The sequence below is a fragment of the Camelus dromedarius genome, chromosome 16 (genome assembly GCF_036321535.1).
Source record: "Camelus dromedarius isolate mCamDro1 chromosome 16, mCamDro1.pat, whole genome shotgun sequence".
NCBI lineage: Eukaryota > Metazoa > Chordata > Mammalia > Artiodactyla > Camelidae > Camelus > Camelus dromedarius.
This window is the reverse complement of record NC_087451.1, coordinates 45,798,367-45,821,298: the sequence shown is the minus strand read 5'-3', so window position 1 is coordinate 45,821,298 and position 22,932 is coordinate 45,798,367. Positions and strand designations below refer to the sequence as shown.

Here is a 22,932-nt window from a genome sequence, read left to right as displayed (position 1 = left end):
GAACAAAAACTTTATGACTATCCTTTAATTATCAACATCTGAGTTCTAAGCATGCAAGTGGTTTCTAAGCATTACTATTTATTTGGTTTTATTAAGTTACTAACTACTATATATTAAACTTTCATCAAGTATTATAGAACATGTTTTATATAAATTATCTTCTAATAATAATAACCCTGTAATATCAGAATTGTTTTCATTTTACAAATAAGAAAACTCAGGTTCAGAACAATTACAAGTTCTGAGGTGTCACAGCCAGTGACAGGGCTGGGATTTGAGCCCCAGAAGTATCTGGCTCCAAAGCCCATTTATGCTCTTTACCAGGACTTTCAAATTATACTCTTATGGCCCTAGGGATTTCTTCCCTAAGAATGTCTGTAGGTCAACTACTGGCCAAAGGCAACTCAAGTCTAGGCCAGGGCCTTCCCTAAAGCCATACTGATCCCATTCACAGAGGAAACAGCTTGCCTACTGGCCTGTCTGCAATTTCCTAAAGAATTATCTGAACACCACAGAGGCCTAAAGTGGTGGTGGGAGTCAGGATGCTGAGAAAAAGAAGACAGAAACCATGGACTATTAGAGCGACAAGGGATAAGATACAAAGATGAGAAAAAAGCAGCAGCTCAGTCCAATGATATGTGAAGATTAAGGATGATGGTGTAAGGGGAGGAGAGAGAAAAGTGATATTGCATGCCCATCCTCGCAGACAGATTCAGTTCCTATAGGCTGCTAACAGCAGTGTTCTGTTTATTCCCAGCATTCTTTCAATTCAATTCCTGATATCCGAGCACAGCAACTATGACAAACAAAAATTTTCAGTCTTTAAAGAGAAGACCAGAACATCAAGTGAAAATTTCCTTGTAGTAAAAACAGTTTAAGAGTTCTCCCTATCTCCCTAATTTTAGTTCTCAGACTATCTCACTTGTTTCTTTCTTTTAAAAATTCCTGCAGTGTTTTGAGAAGCTAGGCTCTACATAAGCTTCAAAACATAACTATTCCTTAGTGAATTTTACTTGTTTCTGGCTCCCCACTCTTTACACATACACACACAACACAGTACTGGAATTATTGCCCCTGCACTGCTAGCTCCTCACTATGCTATGGTGAATGATAACAAGCGTAGAACACCCCCCCCATTTTAATTACTTATTTTACTGTAGGTTAAAACATTCATGTCATACTAAAGTGCTATTCAGGTAGCTGGACTCAGAATAATTTAAGTCCCTGACCATAAGAAATAAAAGCAAAAACAAAACAAAACTGAAAAGGAAAAAAAAAAAATTGCCACTCATGTTAGATTCCCCTCCAGATGGGGACAAAGGGGCCAGTTTCTTTTAAGAAGCTGATTTGACGACAGCCCAACTAGCATCCCTAATAGTTGTTATATTGGAATCCACTATTTTGCTGACATTAAAAACACACCCAAGGGACATGAGGGAACATTCTAGAGTGCTGGAAATGTGCTATACTTTAGTCTGGATGGTTATCACATAGGTGTATATGCATGTAAACTCACTGGGCTGTATATTTAGGATTAGTAGATTCTACCAAATGATTTCATATCTAAATAAAAAGGTGGAAAGAAAAGAATGTTATGTTTTATCCAGCTTTTCTAGGTGTTTTGTAAAAGATGGTTCTTCAGGATACATCTTTAAGTCCACCATATTACTTGATACCAAAATCTAGGTTTAAACACCTCTCTTTTCATATAATATCGTCATTATTCTTAAGCATTCAAAGTAACATTTCAAAAACACATCCTAAAGAGCTCTAAGTGGAGGGTAGATTGAAATGTGGACCACCTACCCCATTTCTGTTACCAGTACCACAAAACCACACTAGTTCTCCACAAGCAGGGAAACTACCTGTTAATCTGCCCTCAGACCTTTCTTCCTCAGAGTTCAAAGGCAGAAATGAGTAGGGGCTCCCATAAGGCAAGGTATTACTAGTAGGGAGGAAGTATGTGCAAAGTAGACCTTTGAACAACAGAGCCATCTCTGATATGCACATCTCCTGGTTCTACCCTACAGAGAAAGGCTTGGGAAAACCACACCATCCTTTGGAATCCAAAATCCTCTTTTTAACAGTGTATTAGGTTCTTGGCAGAGAAGTCCAAACGTCAAGGGGTGAAAGAAAGGCTATGTCATGGCTCTAAAATGATTCTGGTTTTTAAAAGGATAAAAGAGAAAAGTTGTAAGCAGTTAATAGGCTAATTAACCTGCCCAAAGTGGCCCTGGAGTGCAAATACTTCAAGGCAGATCTTATTAAAATTAAATACCCTATGTATAATACCCTATTGGAGTCTTTCTCCTGAAATATTCAAAGTACATGGGGACTCCTGGGGTCAAGAACAGACAAGTCCTAAAGGCAATATAACTATCCTTGAGAACACACAAGGCCCTCCCACTCCAGCAGTTTGGAAGAAAGGGTGGCTGTCAAGCCCAGGGGTGAGATGGGGGCAGTGCAGAAGATGGGGCAGTCTAGGAATATGGTGCTCCACTATGCGCAGTTCCTCCTCCAAGTCAGAAATGACACCATAATTTGTGCTCCTCCTCCGATTAAGCAACAACTCACTAAAGCACAATTCCTGAAGGCCCAACCACAGAGGGAAAGGGATAGATCTGAAGCTTGGCGTACTACTTCAAAGACAAAGGAAGCAAATCTGAACACTAGCCCCAGAAATGTTACAATCTTATGATACAAAAGAATGTACTAATCACTGAGTGCAGTAATAACAGTAGTTCTAAACTACTGATTTCAAACTTCAAGTTACAGATGGGAAAAAAATCCTCATCTGCATACCAAGAAAGAAAGAACTTGTAAGGAGCTGAAGCACTACAAGGCAGTTAACCCTGCTTTTTATGAGGCAGCTCCTTATAAAGGAGAGACAGTGATGATTCTTTCACTACCAAGGTACTATTTTAGTGTCCAGTCAGTTCCTCGCTTCTCAATCCTATACCACATCCTTAGCAGCAAGTCTGCAAGTAAATCGTGGCATCATCTGTAAAGAGGGCTGAATGTGGATACTTCAGCTTCTTTACTCCCTGGGAACTTGATGAACACTGTTTTCCTCCCTAGCTCTGTGTAGTTTCCAAGGTCAATCATGACCTTGGTACAGATTAGACAAACTTAGAATTGATCTAGGAGCAAAAGATTACACAAGTTCCAGTGATAATGAGAAAGAAACTGGAACCCAAATGGCATTAATTTTTGGTATTCACTACACAGGAGTCATAAGGGACTGTGTGACCTCCTCTGCTGGTGTAACCCCAGGTGATTGCTTTTCTAGTTTTTGTCCCTACTACCTAACAGGAAAGGCATCAACAGTCGCCAGTGTTTCTTTGATCCAGATTTGCTGCAGGATTCCAGTGAGCTCAGGGCAGGAAACACACACAATTTCATATAAACAAAGCCACGGAAAATACAGAGTACAAGGGCTTTGTCTTCAAACACTTTCAAACACATCAAGAACACATTTAGTAAATATTTCACGATTTGACTGAAGGAGGAAAAATGTTAAGAAAAAACTGCATATAGCAACCTAAGATAGGGGTCAATAAACCATGGCCCATGAGCCATATCCAGCTTGCTGCCTGTTTTTGTAAATAGTTTTATTGGAACACAGTAAGCTCATCTGTTTTGTCTATAGCTTTCCTGCTACAATGGCAGAGTTGAGTGACAGAGGCCAGATGGCCTGTAAAGTTCCTTTACAGGAAAAGTTTGCAGACTCCTTATCTAAGGAATAGCTAATATATAGTCCCCATCTACAACCTTCCAAATCAATGGAAACAAGTGAGGACCATTCGGCCTTAATGATTCACTTGCCTCAGAGATGGACTGAAATGGGCATGGCTTGTACTGGTGGAGAGTTGCACGTCTTTGAGATTTAACTGGTAGGTAGGCTTCTTATTCTAGAGGAAAAGCATTCCACCGCATCCTGAAGATAGGTCTTACCCTGATTCTAGTCCAAGTCAGAAAAGATCTTCTGTAGCTCAATAATTGATAATGACTGAAACTAAGTTCCCAATTCCCTTGGTGAGAGATGGGGAGGTGACCATATATAGGAGGTACATTTTAGTTCAACATAAAGAATCTTCTAAGAACTAGTACAGTGAACTAGACCTGAAGTTCCCAAACTGTACATGTCAGAGGCATGCAGCAAATTCAGAGGGATGCCACAAAGTATTTTAAATTTCTGAGGGAAACACAGCAATATTTAACATCTGTTATGCCATGTGAACTACTAGCTCAAGGCAGTTGACAATTTCAACATCAGATCATACTATATGGCTTTCAAAGATGTCATACCTTTGCAAACCCAAGCTTTGGTAGTTACTATGATAAAAATCCAGTACCTCATAAAAATAAGTGTGGAACAGGAAATGAAGATGGCAATGTTTCATATAATCGCAAGGTTTGAGAAACTGTGCAATGTCTAACAGGTGTACACATCACATTAGTTAAGTAATTGAAATTATTTTATTAAAATAAAAACATTGTTTTCTTTCAATTATGTTTATTATTTTTTCAAAAGAGTTTTAAGTGATTAGGATATAAATAAGCTATTTGAACCTACTTACTTAATAAATGGAACTGCTAAGTATTTCATTTGGCTTCAAACATTGTAAAATATTACTGAAACACTATGGGTTCTATGAATCAAGAAAGTTTGGAACCTCTAGACTTCATTGTTGTAGTTGATGGCGAGTCCCCCAAAAGCAGAGATATTCAAACACATGTTTAAAAATCACCTGGAGGGAAGGGGTAAGATAGGTGTAGGGATTTAAGAGGTACAAACTATTATGTAAAAAATAAGCTACAAGGACATATTGTACAACAAAGGAAACATACCCAATATTTTACAATAACTATACATGGAGTATAATCTTTAAAAATTAGAAATCACTATTTGTACACCTGTAACATATAATATTGTACCTCAACTATACTTCAATTAAAAAAACTTTTTAACATTCATCTGTGCAGGTACCAGTGGCCTGCCTTCAATGTCTGAGAGGCTAGATTAGTTACTTCCAAAGTCTCTCCCCATTGAGATACTGTGATTTGAAATGAAGGAGATGTCCAAAAAAGCTGGAAGGAGAGGGAAAATAGACACCTGTCTCAATCAACAGTACAGAAATTAGCTACAATTCCAGAAAAAGATAAATTGGACACAGCAAGAATTTGTCATCACTCATATTCTTATACTTTCCAATCTCATTTTTCCCCTGTGGAATAAAGGGAAAATTGGGGTCTTTACTCCAATTTTCCATATATATAGGCCAAAAGGCCTAAAAAAACCTAGGTTTCACGGAGTTCCACATGGGGAGATATGGAGTTGATGTAGTCAGTGCTGCATATAATCAGGGACCCAAAGCACTTTACACCTTCCCTATCCATGCCCTGAAGAATAGGTCCAAGCCAAAGAATACCCAAGGAGCTCTTTGGTTACTCTGAAGTCTTATCTAATCAAAGGCAAAATGACACGTTGAATCAGAAAATGGAAGTTACATGATTAGTAACTTAAAGATAGTGAAATTATTTTGGACAGTCTAAAGAAGCATAAAATAAATTTTAACACCTGCAATTCATAAGATAAGATTCATCACTATTCCAGTTCCCAAGGAGCCATCAAACAAAAATTAAAGATCAAAATCTTAGATCAAATCTAAAATTAAAAAAATTAAACGTGCCTGCGCACTATTCTTGTGTTATTTCCAGTATTTCTTCTTCAAAACACTCAGCCTATCTGCATTTGTTTAAAACCTCTCTTCATTAGGAGCTCCAGGATGGAACAGATAGTGTCTTCCTGGTTCAGTTATAGCCCCTCAGAACTACAGAGGGCAGAGGAATACCCCTACTTTGGCTGTTACCTAGAATTAATCCCTTCTTTCCACAGCTTTCATCCCTACTAGAGAAATTTGGTGGGTGGGAAAAAAGGAAATAGCCAGTAACTTACACTCTACTGGAAGACTCTGGTCACAACAAATATACCATGTTGGAAACATCCACCTGTAAGGTGAGGGCAGGTGCTCTTGAACTATTTTTTAAATTTATTTTTCTAAAGTACAGAAACCGTTGAAGGGAAGGGAAAGGAAGGGAGGGCAAGGGGAAGGGAAAAGAAAAATCTCTGAGAGACACCAATATATAACAGACAAAAACAGACTTGCTTTGATTGAAGCATGAGTGGGAACCCAGAGCCCTGCATCCTCAGCTATCTCCTAGGAACTATTATGATACTTGCTGCTGTTGTTCTAACATGTGTCTAGAGTCCTGCCCAATTCTGAAATGTAATGACTCCAATTTATCAATTTCAAGTTAACTACAAAAATCCACTAAAATGAGCCTAGCTCAACTACAGGTTTAAATTTATAGCTGGGTCAAATACAGCAATGAATGTTTTTCTTATCAGAATGCTAAGGTCAGAAAGCCAGAGTCTCAATCTTATCTTCCAGCCCTATCTCAATAAGGACTATGAATCATCTCCTATGAAAAATCAGATGGGAAAGGAAAACTGCCTCCCTGCACAGACAGTACAACTGAGGGTATGCTGTCAGTGAAACCACCCAAAACTTGCATTGAGGAGGGCAACATCACTGGAACAAGACGAAAAGAATCAGTTTGAATCTGAGTATGCTAGAAAAGGCAGCCAGGTAGATGTGGGTTCATCATACTTCCACTTCCTACTATTTAAAGCACACATTTTTGGCTTGTATTGTTCGTTTTATGAGGGGGAGGTAATTAGGTTTCTTCATTGATTTCCGCTTAGAGAGGGTACTAGGGTTTGAACCCTTGACTTCTTGGTTGCTGAGCATGTGCTCTACCACTTCCCCCCTTCTATACCCTTCCCCCCATCTCCCACTATTTTAAGCAACCCATTCAATCTGTCTTAATATCAGCTTTTTTCTTTCTTTCTTTTTTTAAATAGGAACGCTTCACGAATTTGCATGTCATCCTTGCGAAGGGCCATGCTAACGTTCCCTGTATCGTTCCCATTTTAGTGTACGTGCTGCCGAAGCAAGCACAATATCAGCTTTTTTCATACAGCGAATAAGGATACCTAAGGACTTTTCCAGCTCTAAAAGTCTATGATGCTAAACTAATACCATGTTTTTTTAAATACATGAGGTGTTTCAAAGCTATTATTTGGGATATCTGTTCGAACTTGAAAGGAGCTATCTTCAGCAATCACCATATGTGGCTCAAAACTAATATCCAACCAAAAAAGAAAACTTACCGAAATCATGAACTAGTTTTCTACTTAAGTCTTTATTTCACAAGATTTATGTTTCACAGCCAGAGAGCAGCTGAACTATTTTTGAGCACTAAAGCCTTTAATCAAGTCAGGCATCATTAAAAACAATTCTCTTGGAGAAAGGAATTGCAAACGGAAGCAAAATTAATGTGATAACCATTCTTTCGGGGTGTTAGCTGGCTTGTTCCATGAATGCTATTTTCACACTCCAGCCCAGTGCTAACAAGGTCTGCAGTAAATGTCAAGAGTCACACAACTGTCACATGCACAGCACCGTGTTGGATGCTGCCATCACCTGAACTTAAAGGAAAATATGAGGCTAGGAACACTTTAAGTGGGAAAAAGTGGTGTGACCTAGACAACATACATTTTATTTCTCATCAAAGCCGGGGCACAATACTTTTAAGTCATGATCTCAAACAAAATACGCTTTAGAAACACATTTTTCAGTAAAACCTGTAAGATCCAACTAACTCTCCTCCTCTACATCTGCTATCCAGAACACAGAAGAAAAATTTCAAATCCAGTAGTATCAGACTAGTTCAAATAAGTTCTAGCTCATTCTGTAGGTTAATACTCCCACTTAGACAGAGGGCAGCTCCCACTCCTTGGTGTATAAACATGACCCAAAGAAAACAAAATTTAGAGAAGATTTCACTTTATAAGAATACACTTTGCCCCTGTCTGTGCTAATCTATGCTCACATAACTTCAGCCTGTGCTTATGAAAGTTAGCTACTTGCTTACATTCAAGTTACCATATCCATAGGCTCTAAAAGATGACACTTAGCTGCCACTTCGGTACTAGCTCTTAAGCTGAACCACTAGCTCTGCATAATTCAGAAAGGAAAAAAGGAAGAGGGGGTGGGGAGGAAGGAGTAAGAGACAAAGCTGTGAATGCTAAAGACAGGAATAAACACAATGCAATGGTTGGCCAGAGGAGATGGGCTACCAAGGATAGCAATTCACCACTAAAAGGCAAAAATGTATTCCTCAGCTTTCTTGCCTATAAAATGCATTGAACAAAGACCAAATAAATCTGTTGCTCCCTGGAATTAATACTCTTGGGTATGTACTCCTTCGTACCTATATGCTTTACTGTTCTTCCTGAATTACTTGACGAATACAATCAATCAACAGTAAGAAACCCCATACCCCCTAAGTAAAAAAAATTTGTGTAAGAAAATTCCATTTAACTGTTTTGATAGAGACACCTTATTATACTCAAATCTGCAAGCGCCCCCCCCATTTTAGATAACGATAAATAAAAAGAAAGAAACAGATTAGAACATAGATGAGAAAAACTACTTTAGGTTAATTCCTGTGAATTCAGGTGGTGTTATTAAAGTAGTCAGAGTATGTTTAGTAGATCAATCAGAACATTCAGTTATACATTTTAAGCTTACTCATTCCAAAATAGGTTTTCTACAAAAAAAGAGAAAACCCAACATTAAATGCCAAAATCAGTACTTAATGGTTCAACATCTATAACAACATCACAATGCTGGTGCTCATATCAGCATTCCTACAAAGCTCTAAGAGGTCTGAAAGGGAGACCCTGTAGCAGATCTCTTCTTTCTACATTTTACACATTATGTACCTCCAAAGCCAAGGCTGTCTTGTCGTAGGCATTAGGGACTCGCTTCTGGATTACCCTGGCATAAATGGGCCCATTCTGGAGGTTAGGGAGCGGAGTGTTGACGCTGGGTTGGGCATAGGGCCCGGGCTCCGGCCCACCCAGTGGCTGTGGGTGGGAACCCTCCTGGTTACCTCCAATCAGAGCCGATACTGAGGCGGAGGCAGGTCTATACTTCTCGACGTAAGGGACTGGAATCATCCCCCTCTTGCCTTCGCTGTCCTCCGCATTCCACCACTGCTCTTCAGGCTTATCCCGGATTCTCAGGATGTCTCCTTTCTTAAAGGGAAGATCTTCTTCATCATTCCCATTAAAGTCAAAGAGGGCTCGTACATACTCTGCCTCCTCCTGCCTGAGAATCACGCCACTACCCTGCCTGGATCTGGAAACTGGTTCTATCAACGTTGTAGTGTCCAAATAGTGTATTTTGTAGAATTCCAGTAAAGCAGGCAATGAATCAAATTCTTGATCTCCTATTCGGAGTCTGGAGGGGCTCACCCCTGGAAAAAAACAGAGCAGGGTATTATTTAAAGCTACATTATACTGGAGGTGGGTGAGGGTATAGCTCAGTGGTAAAGTGCATGCTTAGCATGCGTGAGGTCCTGGGCTCAATTTCCAGTACTGCCATTTAAAAAAATTAAATCTTAAAAAAAAAAAAAGATACATTATATGAAATGCAGATTTTATGCATTTCCCACACACATTTAGTCAATATTGAATCAGGATTAAAAAAGCTTGTTTAGAATAAATAACTCCTTTTCCTCACAGTAAACTCAAATCATACTTTGTAGCTCAAACACTCCCTGGGAAGAAAGATGCTCATAACCACCAGCAGCAGAAAAGGAACAGAAGGCTATGAAAGACCAACTGCTCCAGTCAGGACCAGCTCTCATCCTGGATCAAAGACAGAGCAACATGGAGACTTTCTGTGCATATTCCCAAACTATTGTTGCTATCCCATTTACAGAGTACAAAGGGTTCAAGGTTGTGTTGCAATCTTCCTTTCATCCTCAGGAAATGTAGCAAGCTCTCCTTTTTCACAGGTCCCCAGCAGCTTTCCCAGGAAGAGGTGGGGAGAAATTGGTATCTATACTAGGTTCACACATTTGTTTCTTCATATTTAGAACATAAATTCCTAGTAAGAAAAAGGTTTTAGACTATCTTTTTTAATCTACAGTTAACTGATCTCAATTTCATTTCTGACAGCTAAAAAAAGCTAAAAAGAGAAACTAAGAAGCTAACTGCTTAAAAATTAATTCCTAAGGTCTTTGCTTAAATAAAGCATGGAAACTGGATTGTTCCCTTAGAAACAAACAAACATTGAAAAAGGTATAGAAGGATGCTCAGGAAAATATATAGGTATTAAAACCCTCAATCTCTGAGGGTCCAAGAGAAAGGACATCTTAGAAAGGCTTAAAATTCTCATGACGCAAAGATGTGTGTGGTCCTAGACACGGCATATTTGAAAAATGTATTTTCTCTCTCCAATTTCTCTCTCTCCAATTATAGAATTGAAAAATGAATGTATTTCATTTCATATAAGAAACAAAGTTTCTAATGGGGAATACAACCTTTAACTTGTACTCTGCTAAGCACCCAAAATATCAAATCGTCTTAATTGAATTTTTTTACTATTTGGTTTCCTGATAAAGTAATACATAGCTGTACAGAACTTTTATTTTTTAATCAGCCTTAACTCTGCCACAGGACATTATCACTCACTTGAGCTATAACCTCCCAGATTTTTTTATATATTATACACGTATGTGTATGTATATACAGTATGTCATAAATAAAATTTTTATTAGATTACTATAGTTTTATACTTTGCTTTTCTTATTATGAAGTAAAAAATTTTAGGTAATAAAAATTGCTGTGTTCTTCGAGATGATTTTTTTTAATGAGGTATAGTCAGTTTACAATATGTCAAAGGAAGATGACTTAATGGCCATAAAATATTCCCAACTTTTCACTGTTGCAAATAATATTCTTATGAGTATTTTTGTTTTGGTGTATTAATGAACATTATTTATTATTTCCTTACAATAAACTCCTTGAAATGTGATTGCTACTAACTTGCCCTCCAAAAAGTTTGTACAATTTTACACACCCACCAGTGGTTTGAGGCCCCATTTCCTCATATTCTTGCCAAAATAGCATTTTGAAAATCAGTGCAACTCACTGCAAATTTAATGAGAAATATTATCTTTTCTTAAATATCATCTTTGATTTTTTCATGTTTATTGATTATCTGTACTTTTGTGAAATAGTTGTTCAACTCCTTTGTTAAGGGAGAATGGCCAACCTACCCTCTCCACTCCTATTAACACCAGCCCACCCACCCATCTAAAGCCATAGCTATTAATGCTGTGAAACAGGAACACTGTGGTAGCCCAGATGCCTAAATTACTTCGCCACTCTAAAACATATGAGACCTAACTGTTTTGTTCAATGTTAGAAAAGCACTTCTTCCAGAAAGACAAGAAAAAGTACTTTTAAAATTCTTTACCAGGGAGAGGTAAAAAGATAAACTTTGGAAGTCAATCAAAATTCCTCAATGCAGAATGAGTACTGATGAATGCCTTCTCTTTTCACCCAAATGAAAGAAAACTGAGACACAATTTAGAGGACAGATGTACATTTCTTACATTGCAAAAGTCCATCTGTGGAATTCATGGCTGTAAACTAAAACAAGTTAATAGCCTACATTCAGTAATGTTGGCTGTCTCTCTAATGCAAGATGTTGAAATAGACAATCCTGGGTTTGGGCATCTATGGCAAACACTCATCAGACAACAGCAGAATGCAGCCCCATTAGTTCCAAGTGCAAGACTGGAGAGCTGACTCTGGTTGTGACCATACCAGAACATGGCAGTGCTATATTGTGGAATTTCTCTTCACTAAAGCGGATCACTGATGGGCAGTTATTCCTATTCAAGTCTGGTAAATAAGGAGATGCATGTCCACCTCACCTATCACCTGAAGACTAACTCAGTGATCCTTCAGGCCTATCAAACTATGTTAAGGACAGGGTCAGCATGAGCTCCAACGAGACCTACTTTGCACTGCCCGGTCAAGAAAGACTCCAGGGCAGAATGGTAGAGAGAACCTTCATACCAGCAGAGCACCCCTGGATTAGAAAATGATCCTGATGACACCTGGGAAGAAAAGCTCCCTTGCTAGCATTTACCCAACTACTTGTCAACAGCCAAAATAGTTTTCACTAGTCACCCAAGTTGGCAGACTATAACCGCTCAGTAAGTGTTAAATATTATTCTTAATGAACGTAACTCTGAAGTGAGGAGAAGTTAAATGAAAATCTGTTCCCAGCCTTGGAAACTCAGTGTAGCTAAGGATATAAAGGCATACACAGTGTGGCTGGTGAGCAAGGAGCAAAGCATCATGTCTTAGAAGACATTATTTTAGACCCCTAGCTTTCACTTTCCACTGGAGATGTGTTCTTACAATACAAAAACAAAAACAAAAACCAGTAGCAGCAACAATGCTCTAAGATACAACAAAATAATGATAAAAGAGCAGCTCTTCCCATTCCTGAATGTTACCAATGTACTCTTTTCCATCTAAGAAGGCAACCATTTCCTTTCATCCATTATTATGGGTCCTCCAATTCCTGTACTACCGTAAGTGATTCGTGTTTTTTATGGAGGGGGGGGAGGTGGGAGACGGGGTTTAGAACAAATACCACTAAGCCAAGTCCCTTAGAAAGATCAGTGTGAGAAACCTGAAAAGAAAAACTGTCAGCTCATGTGCCAGAAAGGTAGGAAGTTGGTTCAATTCATTTCTTGTTCAAATACTTTACAATGTGAACTGGATCCACTATGATTTTTTGCTTTTTGCTTGGCAATCCAGACAGACACATAAATACACAGAAAACACCAACAGAAAATCTACTTTACCTACAATTCTTTTTCTATTCTAATAGCACTATAATTATTTAATAGAGGAATACTTATTTTTTTGTACTGCTGCAACAGTCAGAGTTAGATACATGGGGCAATCAAGCTTCATTGATCCAGAAGAAGGGAAGGGAGGGGAACAGAACACCCGAAAGTCCCAGATAATCCCAAACCTCACCACAGCTATGTATGTCCGGCTTCTTTTCCCTAGTTCATCTCCTTCCAACCACAAACAGCCAAAGGCAGGAAATAGAAGGGCGGGAAAGGAAAGAGATACAGTCAGTCTAGAGAAGAGAACCAACGACGGAGTTCTCATAGCTGGGACTTGGAAAACCTCACTGACTGTTCTACATCAAACCTGTGCTGGATTCTGAATGTGCAGTTATGAACAGTCAGAATCAGTGCAGTCAGATGTATCTGTACAAGCTCAACTCACTGCTTCTAAGCATTTTGGCCCTCAGATTACATCAGTTTTTACACCACTCCCTGAGGGTTTTATGAAGAGCACCCAAGAGCTCTGTGCGCTAAACAGGCCAGGTCACTTCTCTCATGGGTACCACCTCAGTGGCTCCATCATTAGCCTCTCCTTAATCTCACAGCACTTCCTTTTTCTCCCTTTCCTCTTTCCTTAATTCCCATTCCCTCTTCTGCCTATGGTCTTTTTTAAAATAAAGTATTTAATTTTATTATTCATTTTTCATTATATCTTTTTTAAAATTTGTTTCGTAGGGGGAGGTAATTAGGCTTATTATTTATTTTTCTTTTTTAGTGGAGATACTGGGGATTGAACCCAGGACCTCATGTATGCTAAGCATGCACTCTACCACTTGAGCTATACCCTATCCCCTCGTGCCTATGGTCTTTGTAGAGGTTACATAAACACACTCACCATCTCTCCAATACAAAGGGCTAAAAAGGCCAATGACTTCCATTTGAGAAGGCACCCAAAGAGGTATTAAGATGTATGGTCTCCTAAGCAAACAGAACTTTCTAAAAATGGGGGACAGCAGTTTGACTAAGTTTGATGAACTTTGGCTCTGCTACTTACTAGCTATATGAGCTGTTATTTAACTTCTTATGGGGACTAATATCTATCTAATAAAGTTCCTGAAAGTAGCTGGTATAAGTGCCCAGTGAAAAAGCAATTAAGCTTAATACACACCCCAAACCTCCAAATTCCGTTAGAAATCTTCTATTCATCCCTAAATCCAGAGTCTGCTGTTCTGTTTCCCAGAGAAGAGTCCACAGAATCTCAAGACACTTCTCAAAAAGTTCTGTGGTCAAATTGGTTTGAAATACCCAGTATCCAATACTTGCCTCTCTTAGGGAATCATAATTTCACATGAGCATAGTAATAGCTTGGAAAGTTAGCCATAAATAAACCCAATTCCTTTCACCATGGATTTTTTGGGGGGGGGGGTGGTGCTAAAACCTTTAAGTAACTCACCAGAACCAGTGGATGGAGAACTATTTTGATATTAAAGAGTAAAACATGTGGACCAGGTTTGAGAACTACAAAGACGAGGTAAACAAATGAAACAGATGCTGAGGGTACAAAAAGGTGGCAGCAGGTAATCAGCAGTCCCCTAGGATCTCTAGAGGTGGCTTGGCCCAGCAACACCTTGAAGCAGCAGCACAAATAATTATTACCCTAGCTTCTGCCCCCACACCCAAAATGAGGCAAGCTTTTATGCTCCCCTCACCCACTAGGGCAACAGGTGGGAGGCTCTGGGTTGAGCAGGTAACAGCAGGTGCCATCCTATTCCCATGTACTGAATCCAAGGTCCTTTCACACATCTTGATGCACCCCCACCTGCTCCACCCCAGCACTTACTCCTTCAGATGTCCTGTGAGCCTCTCAAAGCTGAGAACAGTTCTCCATTTTGCTTCAACTTTTCCCCTTCAACCAGAGACTGATGTATCTAATGCTTATTGAGTACTTACTATATACCAGCACCATTCTTAAGCATTTAATATACTAAAGCTCTTTTAATCCTCACAACTACCCTGTAAGGTCAGTATTACTAATTCTCCTCTTTCACAGATGAGGAAACTGAGGCAGAGAGAAGTTAAAGAACTTGCCCAAAGTCACATAAGTAGTAAGAGGTAGGGAAGGAATGTTCAAATTCAGGCTTCAGAATGCAAGCTTGTAACTACTCTCTTAATTCATACTTAGTTTTGTCGACTGTCTACCGGACAAGATCTAATAAAACCTAATGTTCCAAGAGGAAGAAATTAGTGGATCAATGATTGCAAGGCCTTCCCAAGAGGTATACCTGACAGAGTATGACCAGAAAACTTGACCAAGCCCTGCCCTATGGCTCTGGGCACAGTTAGGACACTCCCCGGCTATGACATCATTAGTAGCCTGTGGGAGTGAAACACTTAAGTTAAAAAACAGGGTCACTGGAAAAGGTTGAGAATACCTCGTCTGTTCTGTCCCTATGCCTCTAAAATCTGTATCTAAGTCATACAAATTCAACCTATACATTATGTTCACAAAATACACTATATAATTCTAAGCAAAAAGCTCATTTCCCATATTCAGTTTGCCAAATAAGATTATTAAAGCCTCTTCATGACTGACTTTGAGTGGCAGATGTGTACTGTCTGAACGTTAAAGCCAGGTTCTTCTTGTTATCCTTTCCTTTTAATCTTTAAACAGAATCTGAGACCCAGGACAGAGACAAAAGTGTTGAGTCCTCAAAGTGCACTGCTGGGATCTCAAAAGGAAACTGGCTTTGACAGAAAGGAGTACGGTGTAATAGTAACAGCTCTCAGGTCACAATTCGTAGGTTTAAATTCTGGCTCAGTCATTTACTAGCTGTGTGACCTTGGGCAAGTTACTTTCAGTTTCCTCATTTATAAGGTAGAAATATTTTAATAAATGGAGATCACAGTAATTTCCTCACTAGATTGTTATAGACAGTAAGTGAGCCAAGGCACATGAAGTACCTGGCATGGAATAACCAATCAATAAATGTTAGCTATGAATATTGTATATGCCTTTCTAAAATCCAAGAAATTGTATTGTGTGGTTTCAAAAGAAAAAGAGCTTGACAGAGGAGAGGGAGAACAAAGATTAAGTAATCCTTACAAAAACAGCAACTGAATCAATTTTCCTATGTGGAAAATAGGGTACATGGCAGAAAGAATTACCATGCCCATGAACTTTCCACACCCCATGCACAAACTCTGGCAACCTGCACTTTCTCTCTTGGGCCAAGGATCTGAACTCATATCTGTTATGAAAAGGTGGAGCTCCATATTAATGTAAGAGCTGAGATTAAGTCGTAACGCCAAGATGTGGGGAAAGTTCAAATAAAAATGCCTGCCACCATTTCCAAATTTTGCAACCAACAAAACACATGCACAAACAAAAGGTTGAAAATTGAGTTTCAGTGACTGACTGCCATCATGCCACTGCACAGTAATGCAAAACTCTAGACACTATGAAGGTGGTGAAAAATAGAACATACTCGGTTTAGGGTAAATACATATTACATAAATGTCCCAGTCTCATGTTATAACCCTATTTAACCAACCAGACTGAGAAAGACCTAGGATAATCTGTGGGCTTAAAGATTTCATATTCTTTTAAAAATTGGAATGTGTTAACAACAAAGACACTATTCCATCTCCCTATTTCTGGCCAGAGTGAATAAAGCTAAATTACGACTATCCTAAAAGGGTAAGTCTGCAAAGGCTGGTTCAGGAGCCTCCTAATTCACGTGAGACTGACCTGGATCTAGTCTCAGCTGGTCAGGAGGAAACTGCTTCAACTTGGGAACAGTGAGAAGGCACTAAGACTCTTGGTGCTGTTCACAGATAATGGTAACCTCAGAATTACTCTGTACCTCACAAATCTCAAGTACCAAGTGCATAAATTTCCTCAACACTCCCCAGACAACTCCAATAGCATGGGTAAGACAGTCATATCTCCATCTTTGGCCAGGAAGATCCAGTGCAGATAATTTAAATTCTCAGAGAATCAGTTCAGCCAGGTCTGTTCCCAACATTTTGGAAGACTCAGGCCACAGTCCCCCACTTACTGAGCAAGGAGAGGCCCTGAAGTACCAAACTGACAATGTTTAAGTCCAAGGAAAAATGGAGTTCCATTCACTTTCAGGGGAAGGATTGTTTCCATTGGCTTATTTCTAGTTTATTTCCTGGAAAAAAAAAATCTTTCCTCCACTAATCGCTTTGAAAACTAGAACTCCGTAATTGTGGAGGGCAGTCTCTGGACACTAACATCTCTTGGACAGTCCGCCAAGCATCAGTTTATTTTAGGCTGGTCACAAAGGCCTTTCTTCTATAACCAAGGCACTTAGCTCACCACCTTCGTCCTGCGTGGGGGAAGAGGACGGTAAAAGTATTTTGGAAAAATGCCCAAGAAAGGAAAAAGCTGACCGGTTTCCTGAGGGTGTCTCCATCCCTCCCGGCTAGTATGTGGTGACTTCCTACCAAAGGCCACCAGGGGAGTATGGCCAAACCCGGCTCTCCAACACTGCAGGAAATGTTTCAAGCCTAAAAAGCCACTTGTAGGGTTATAGGATTCATTCCAGGCAACGCTGCCAAGTGATGCCCCCGCAGTGCCAACAGCCCCCTCAGCTCTTTGTCCCCACGTTGCCCGGCCCTGCTCAGGCACTAGCCCCACCCTGGGGCCGAAGCAGTTCCCCTTCCCCTGGGCTGTCCTCCCAAGTCACACCCAGAGGCCTGGGTCAGCGGCTCCTCCTCCCCCACACACTCCCGCTCATCCGTGGGAGCGAATGCTCCCCAGCCACGGTCACTTCAGCCCTCTGCCCACGTCCCTCGTGGAGGTCAGCTCTCGAAGAGCAGCCGGCCAGGCTGGGGTGTTCCGCGGCCCTCACCCCCGCCCGGGGCCTCCCGTCCCGTCCGTCCCTCACCGGGCGGAGGCTGGGCGGGCGACGGTGGCACCGGCGGGCGCGGGCCGCTGCTGTTGATGATGTAGTGGGAGACGCGCGAGTTCTCGGAGACGCTGAGCACATAGTCCCCGGGGCTGGTGCTCGAGTCCCGCACCAGGAACACCCCGTGCCGCTGGCCCTGCAACAGCGCCACCGCCTCCTGCCGGCTCAGCCGCCCCCAGTACCAGCTACTCCGCTCCTCCGAGTCGAAGTTGCCCGCCATGGCCGCCTCCGCGCCTACACGCTGGGCCGCCGCCGCCGCGCGCGCCCCTCCAACCCCGGCGCCCGCCGCCCAGCGGACCGGCTCGGGTCTCAGCCTCACAGCAGCGCCCGAAATGGCGGCGGCGGCCGCGGGCCTTCCCCACCGGAAATGACGCGCTCCCTCTCCCCTGGAGAATGCCGGGAAGGGGACCGCCGCCCGCCATTGGGAGAAGGGCAAGGGACAGCTCGCCCGTTCACTGCGCATGCGACCTCTTGGGCGTCGCCGCCTGGCGGGGACCGGGACTGCAGAAGGTGCAGAGGCGGAGTCTACGGCTGAGGGGCGGGGCCTCAGCTCTCTGTCCGCAGAGGTTTGGATTTGCGCTTTTGGCCGCGCGCCATTCTACGCTCCTCCAGGCTTCAGGTTCCTGTAAGAGCCAGGGCTTCTAGGCAGCGATTAGGAGACAGAACTGGCGTAGAAAAAGGTCATATGGTCCCACATCCTGAGTGCCTTGAGACAGTCTTTTTCTGATGGTTCCTCCAGCTTCTCCCCAGGCCTGCTAAAGTTCTTGTTTTCATTGATTCATTCAGCAAACATTTGACACCACACTTACACTGCGGGTGCAAAGGTCTTCAAGGCTGGGCCCTTCCCTCACCAAATTCTCAGACCAGTGGGAGGAACCAGGAAACAGTCAATGACGAAGGAATGCTAAGTGGTATGATGGGAAAGGGACAAGGGGCTCTAGGAACGCAGAATAGGCCCCCTAATTCACTGTAGAGGGATCCAAGAGGGCTTCCCAGCAGAGGTGGCTTGAGCTGAATATCGAATAGCAAGTGGGGGAAGAGCATTCAAGACAAAGGGAACAGAGTGTGCCAAGCCAGTTGGAAGTATGGAGATCTTTCTGTTGAGGCTCTCAAGTTATCTTCCCAGATTCTCTAAACCCTAATTGTAGCTATGGGTTACCCTCTACTCTCCCTGCCGTCACAATCATTTTTATCTCTATATTCCATGTCTATATCTGTATTCCTGTGACAGCCTGCACACAGTGTTCTATAGTCTTGCTGCCCCTAATTGCACAACACACATCTGCCAGTTTGTGCTTTCCAAATTATAGCTCTGAATCTGCTGCTACCCTGTGTAAAACTTTTAACAGTCTCCAGGTGTTAGAACTCACAGTTTATCTCACACATAAAACTGGGCCACAGTCTCATCTTCATTGTTCCTACATGAATCTTGTGTTTCTCCTTCCTGGGGTCTTTTTGGCATCTCAAACTCAAATGCCTCCCCTTTCCTGACATCACATCACTCCCTCTCTTCATCTACACCACTATGTCCATATTATCTCCATTACAGTTCTTACTCGTTGTACTGTAATCTTTCATTTACATGTCTGTCTGCTCCATGCTAGATTTCCTCAAAAGCCAGGCATCTAGTGTAGGAGGCATGCCATAAACATTTCATAATGATGGCTAACATTTATTCAGGGACTACTACCTTCCAGGCATAGGACTAACTGCCCTTATAAGGATCATTTCATGTAATCCTCTCAACAACCTTATGGGCTGATATTTTACAATGATTCTCACTTTACAGATGAAGCTCAGAGAGGTTAGGTAACTTGTCCAGTGACACACAGCTGTTGAGTTGGAAGCTGGGATTCAACTCCTAGAAGGAGAAGAGAGCTGTGGTCACTCTGCTGTATCCCCAGACTTCTGAGATAGGACTAGCGGGCAGATAGGGAGTAGGAGAAGACTGCAGAAATAGACATTTAAAGAAAATCAGTCAGCCCTGGGTTTTAGTCTTCCATGAATAACACATCTCTTCCGTACCCACTTCACACATCCCTGGGCCTGCTCTGGGAAGGGGTGGGGAGCAAGGGCACCTTCCCTGCTGTGAGTGACTCATCATGACCCTGGCTTAGTCACAGCATGTCACCACAAGCCAGCAATAGAAGCCAGCCCAGGATGAATTCTGGTCCTTTGGGAAAGAGAAGCGCCTGCTCTTCATTTCCCCAGGATACCTGGGCTTCAAGGTCAGACCTTACCAGGGACTGCCTGTGGGGCTCTGAAGCTGTGCCTCTAAGTCCCCTCTCTAGGGCACATGGACATACCTTAAAAGAAGAAGAGACGGAAAGGAAGGAAGGAGGGAAGGAAGAAAGGGAGGAAGGGAAGAATAAAAGAAAAGGAAAGAAAAGAAGAAAGAAAGGGGAGGGAGGGGAGAACAAGTCTTAGCTAAGCTGGAAAATAAGGAAGGAGATTGGTGAGGAGGGGATACTCAGCACCAAGCAGCTACTCAATGGTGTTCTTCCTTGGAGCACAGAAAACCTACAAATTCAGAGGTCAACAAGCTTGGAACAAGAGTGACCTCAGGACAAGAAGAAAGCAAGCCCCCCGCCCTCCTCCTTTCTCTTCTCCTCTCTCCCCTTCATACATCTTACATTGTACATCGGGATTTACAGCACTAATGGTAGCTTTTGCCCCTGATAAGCCTGACATCTGCTCTACAAGAATGTAAAGCATGTGACCTTTTAGTTTGGGAAGATGCTCCTGGATATGCCTGAAGGAGAAGCAAAGATGAAAGAGGAAAAGAAAAGGAAGGCTACCCAGTTCAAAAGAAAAACATGTCAAAGTCATCCATCTCCTCCCCTCTAGCCAAAGAAAGGCATTCTTTGTTGTAGCAGTGGACCAGGAGCAGGGAGTCAGGGACCTTTTTGCCTGCCTGCTCTGTGTCTCTTAAAGTGATGAGAGTTGCTTCATACGGCTGTGCATGTTGTGCACTGCACAACTCCAGGGTCCTATGTAAATGGAACCCTCTAGAGTTGGGCTACTAACACTCACTTTTCCTTAAAAAAAAAAAAAAAAAAAGGAAGACAAAAATAGCTATTTAGAGAGAAAACTGACAGTATCACCTTCCAACACCTTCCAAAGTGTGCATGAGAGAGAAAGAGAAAAGGCGATGGGTGTATAGGCACCATTTGTGTTAGTAGGAAAATACAATTCTGCCCAGTTCTCATCCATGTATGGAAATGAGGAAAGAGAGAGGAGACAGAGAAATTTCCAGATTTCTGTTGGAGTTTCTGGATGATGAAGAGGAGAGATGCCCCACCCCCCAGTGGGTAGTCCTTAGTTTTGTAGAAACAATGACCTGTCTTAAGATGTGATGGGGGTGGGGGTATAGCTCACTTGGTGCTGAGCATGCACAAGGTACTTGGTTCAATTCCCAGTACCTCCACAGGAAAAAAAAAAGGTGGCGGGGGACAGGTGCGGTCTGGAAGCAGACACTAGGGGAAAGCTCTGGGGAGAAATGTGAGGGAACTGCAAGGAGGGAGGAAGGGAGGAGAGCATGCTGGGAACCAAGGCAGAGGTGGGACCTTGCCAGAAAGGTCAGGGAGATGTTCCCAGGGGCAACATGCTGCAGGGCTTTTGAGAATCAGTCATCTGCTTTGCTGCAATGTAAACCCCCCTCATTGCCCCCATCCCTTAGAAAAGCTGCTCCCACAGATGCCTTCTGCAGGGAGAAATCAAGGAGAAGGTGCCAACTTCCTTGTCTCTGTCCTCATGGAGCTAAGGAAAATTGAGAACATGTGAAGGAGGTGAATGCAGATGTACCTGTCTTCTCACCTCTTCTCCTCCGGCCCACCCGTCTCCAGCCCCACTGACCTTCTTCCTCTTCCTCCAAGCCCCATGCTTGCATTTGTTGTGCCCTCTGCCTGGATATCCACTGTCACTCCTCACCTCCTTCCAGTCTCTGCTCCAATGCTGCATCTTCAGGGAGACAATCCCTCACCAGCCCATCTGACGCTGCAAACCTCGTATTCATCTCTCCTGCTCCCCTTCTCTGCTGGGTTTTCCTTGCACTTCTCTCCTTCTAAAATATATTTCATATATTTGTTTTATGTATGGTCCTCTCTTCCCCTCTAGAGCATAAACTCCATTCAAGCAAGGATTTTGGTCCTTTTGTTCCTGCTGTATCCCAAGTGCCTGTCAGAGAGCCTGACTTAGCAGCACTGAGTATTGGTTGAATGATGGAATGAACGAATGCAGCGTCCAATCGGGGCTCCATTCCAGGGTCAAAATGAGCTTCTTGCGATGGGAGAGCCTTGGACATCCCATAGGATGTGAGCTGGATGCGCAAACCATTCTTGGTTACCTCTCAAAAGGACAGTTCCTCGGGCTGCATCTGGGCTATATCTGTGACATCACTGTCACATGCACTGCACTGCACTAGAGAAAGGCATGTTGTTACAGTTGTAAAGCTGGTAATTGCACCTATCCTGGCAATGCTTATATTATCTGTCAGCTACTTGGTGTCAGCTTCTTGGAGCAGAGATTACTGCTGATACCGTGGACAAATTATTGTGGTGCTTTCATTTTCCTGTAACTTAATTTGTGAGGAGGTGTCAGAATCTAGCGGTGTTCACAGGATTGTGTCAAACCCAAGATAGTCATATATTAGGCAGTATCTGTTCTTGGGGAACCTCTGTCCTAGGTGACGAATTTAAACCGCTCAGCAGTTAGCCTGACTCCAGTCTAAACCTTTCCTTGCTTTTAAGCCCTGCACATGCCAATTTCTTCTACCCACAACCACCTTCCCGCTTGCGAAAACTACCGAGGGGCTCTGTGGTTGCAGCTTACGATACTCATTCCCTTTCTTCTGGAGGCAGCACTCTGATCTCCCGGGATGTCATCTGTCCCCACTCGGTCCTTGCAGTCCTGTCTGGGGGCAGCAGTCACATGAGCCAGGCCCAGGAGACCCATATTGGAATATGCTCAACTCCATAATGATGATGGTTGGGTTGGGGAGGAGCACCTCTTTCAAGTGGGTCCACTGAGAATCAGCTCTTTGAACTACTGGGCAAGAGGCACCTTCTCTTTCTGCTTCCAATGCTGAGTTACAGAACGCAAGCTTGGAGCCGCTGGTGGCTGCTGCTGCCACCACACCACGAGGGGAGAACCTGCCTGAGGACGAAGCTACCACCCAAGAAGGCTGAGCCAAGAGATG

At 42.3% G+C, this 22,932-nt stretch overlaps 1 protein-coding gene and 1 non-coding gene across 3 annotated transcripts in view; both read right to left on the bottom strand.

Annotated features, from left to right (window-relative positions):
• Nucleotides 1-18,097, bottom strand: part of CRK (CRK proto-oncogene, adaptor protein) — a 28,425-nt gene extending 10,328 nt beyond the window's left edge. The window contains exons 1-2 of one of the 2 annotated variants that reach the window (XM_031468504.2): nt 17,715-18,097; nt 9,025-9,390 (exon numbers count right to left, since the gene is read on the bottom strand). In XM_031468504.2, coding sequence (XP_031324364.1) covers nt 9,025-9,390; nt 17,715-17,955 — 607 coding nt within the window. In that variant the 5' untranslated portion in view covers nt 17,956-18,097. Of the gene's footprint in view, nt 1-8,854; nt 9,391-17,714 lie in introns of both variants that reach the window. The other variant, XM_031468503.2, reaches the window with a different exon arrangement.
• Nucleotides 6,920-7,025, bottom strand: LOC116157975 (U6 spliceosomal RNA). The gene has a single exon (XR_004142206.1). It is a non-coding gene; the product is annotated as a U6 spliceosomal RNA (small nuclear RNA).
• Nucleotides 18,098-22,932: the final 4,835 nt, after the last annotated feature.